This window comes from Frankliniella occidentalis, unplaced genomic scaffold, assembly GCF_000697945.3.
Source record: "Frankliniella occidentalis isolate FOCC.00 unplaced genomic scaffold, Focc_3.1 Scaffold4395, whole genome shotgun sequence".
Taxonomy (NCBI): domain Eukaryota; kingdom Metazoa; phylum Arthropoda; class Insecta; order Thysanoptera; family Thripidae; genus Frankliniella; species Frankliniella occidentalis.
Genome location: NW_026271442.1, coordinates 1 through 2,339, shown reverse-complemented (window position 1 = coordinate 2,339; position 2,339 = coordinate 1). Strand labels below are relative to the sequence as shown.

General features: G+C 49.2%; 1 protein-coding gene across 1 annotated transcript; it reads left to right on the top strand.

Annotated features, from left to right (window-relative positions):
- Nucleotides 1-318: 318 nt before the first annotated feature.
- On the top strand, nt 319-2,212 carry LOC113210559 (zinc finger and SCAN domain-containing protein 20-like; the record flags this gene model as incomplete). The annotated part of the gene is made up of 2 exons (XM_052276787.1): nt 319-448; nt 976-2,212. Coding segments are annotated over 2 exons (1,152 nt in total), but the record flags the coding sequence as incomplete, so codon positions are not given.
- Between the last annotated feature and the right edge of the window lie 127 nt (nt 2,213-2,339).

Here is a 2,339-nt window from a genome sequence, read left to right as displayed (position 1 = left end):
ACGTGTGAGCAGAGTTTTGCTTCAAAATCAAACTTGAGGGGGCACATCAGAACCCACACAGGCGAGAGGCCATTTAAATGTGAAACGTGTGAGCACAGTTTTGCTACAAGAGGAAACCTGACGGGGCACATCAGATCCCACACAGGCGAGAAACCCTATGTGTGCGACTTCTGCATGCAGCGATTTTCTCTAAGTCATCATCTTGCTAGACACATTAGGAAACACACAGGTGAAAAACCTTATCAGTGCGACTTCTGCAAGCAGCGTTTTCCTCAAAAATGTGACCTTGTTGCACACATTAGGACACATACTCGTTAGAAGCCTTATCGGTGTGACTTCTGCAAGCAACGTTTTCCTGATAAAAGTGCCCTTGTTCAGCACATCAGGACACATACTGGAGAGAAGCCGTACAAGTGTGATCAGTATGAGAAATGTTTTGCTCAGCAAGGTACTCGCGAGAGACACGTCTAAACCCATCACACAAAAAGCAAGTAGAAGATTAATTACCAAACATTTTAGTTTACCAGATTTATGACGGGTAACATAAATGCTAATTGTTAAGTTGTGTTGTTTGAATCTTTGTAATCTTGAAAATAGTACAATGCGATTAGGAATTAAACTTTATTCCCCACAACTTTTGGCATTGTTTTTTTTTTTTTCAATGACCTTATGTCGGTGACCAACTTATGAACAACCTTCTTGCGCCATTTACAATTTCTGCCGGCCGTATTTTGTTCGCCTGACAGCCTACTTGTTCTGAGGACTGTAACGGGGGAATGCGTAGCTTCCCAAAGTAGTATTTGAGACCATACCTCCTATCTATCTCGGCCGCACACCTGACTAGTCTCTCTGTTGCAGGCCCTGCCTGCGCTCCCAGTCCTCCGCCCGCTAACGCCGTTGACGCGGGGCGCAACGGCTCTGACACTCCTGACCCTGTTGCAGTAGGCCCAGCCCCCGCCCCCTCCCCGGGCTGAGCAGCGGCTCTCCCGTCCTGCACGTGCACGCCGTGTCGGTCGGTGGTGGGGCGGCTTTCGGTGCTAGCGGTCCCGGCGAGCTCTAACGCGGTGCTGTTCCTGTCGGCAGGTGCGCGGCTGGGGACTTCGCCAGTACGAGAGGGGGCCGACTGGAGGGATCCGGAGATCAAGGACGAGCCGTGCGGTGTCGAGCACGGTGATGACCCACCAGGACGAGAGGTGGCCAACGAGAAGCAGCAACCGGGGATCGACGCCGAGCAGTATGGTGTCGAGCACGGCGATGACCCCGCCGATGTCCGGGACGAGCAGCTGGGGCTGGTGGTCACCGGAAGCTACTCGCTTCGCGGCCGCCGCGAGGAGGACTCGGAGGACCTCGCCAGGGCTCTAGAGGTCTTCGCCGACACAGTGCACCCCCAACACCCTCCGCGCGTCAATCTGGCGTCCAATGCCGACGACAGTGACGTGCTCAGCGACGGCGCTGTGAAGGCGCACCATGGACGTATCGATGAGACCAATAGCGGCGAGAGTAGCAAGAGTCCTAGAAACAGGAGGGCGATAAAGGGAGTGTCGCGCAGACACCTCGTTGCGAGCCCTAAGGGTAAATACCGCGGCAGCACTTTCATTTCAAAGTCTCAACTGGGAACGCATGTGCGTAAACACACCCATGAGAGGCCGTTCAAATGTGAAACGTGTGAGCAGAGTTTTAAGAAAAAAGAAAACTTGAAGGTCCACGTCAGAACCCACACGGGTGAGAAACCATATCAGTGTGAAATCTGCCAGAAGCGTTTTTCTTTGAGACAAAATCTTATTACACACATTAGGACGCACACTGGTGAGAAACCTTTTCGGTGCGACTTCTGCAAGCAGCGTTTTGCTGATAGAAGTGCCCTTGTTCAGCACATCAGGACACATACTGGTGAAAAGCCATACAAGTGTGATCAGTGTGAAAAATGTTTTGCTCATTCAAGTCATCGCGGGAGACACGTCCGAACCCAACACACAAAAAATCGAACGGTAGATTAATTTACAAACTTCCTTGTTTTCGTCAAAGTTTTGTACGTGTTGTTTTCCGAAAGGTAGCATACGTATCTGCAAATATCTCTAAATACTAGTCTTTGTGTTTTTCTGAGCCTTGAATTACTAGCTAATGATTGTAATGAAAACTTTTCACTCCAAACCGCGTTTTGCTTTGTTAATTTTCTTATTAATAAAATGGATATCGTTGGCCAAAATCTGAACTAAGTTGTGCTGTTTTAATTTTCCTTTTGCCTCATATTAGTCGCGGTACTCCCGGCTTCCTCTTACCTGAAAAACTAAAACAGAATGATACGTGACATCACGAAGTAGTTTTTGAAACTTATACTT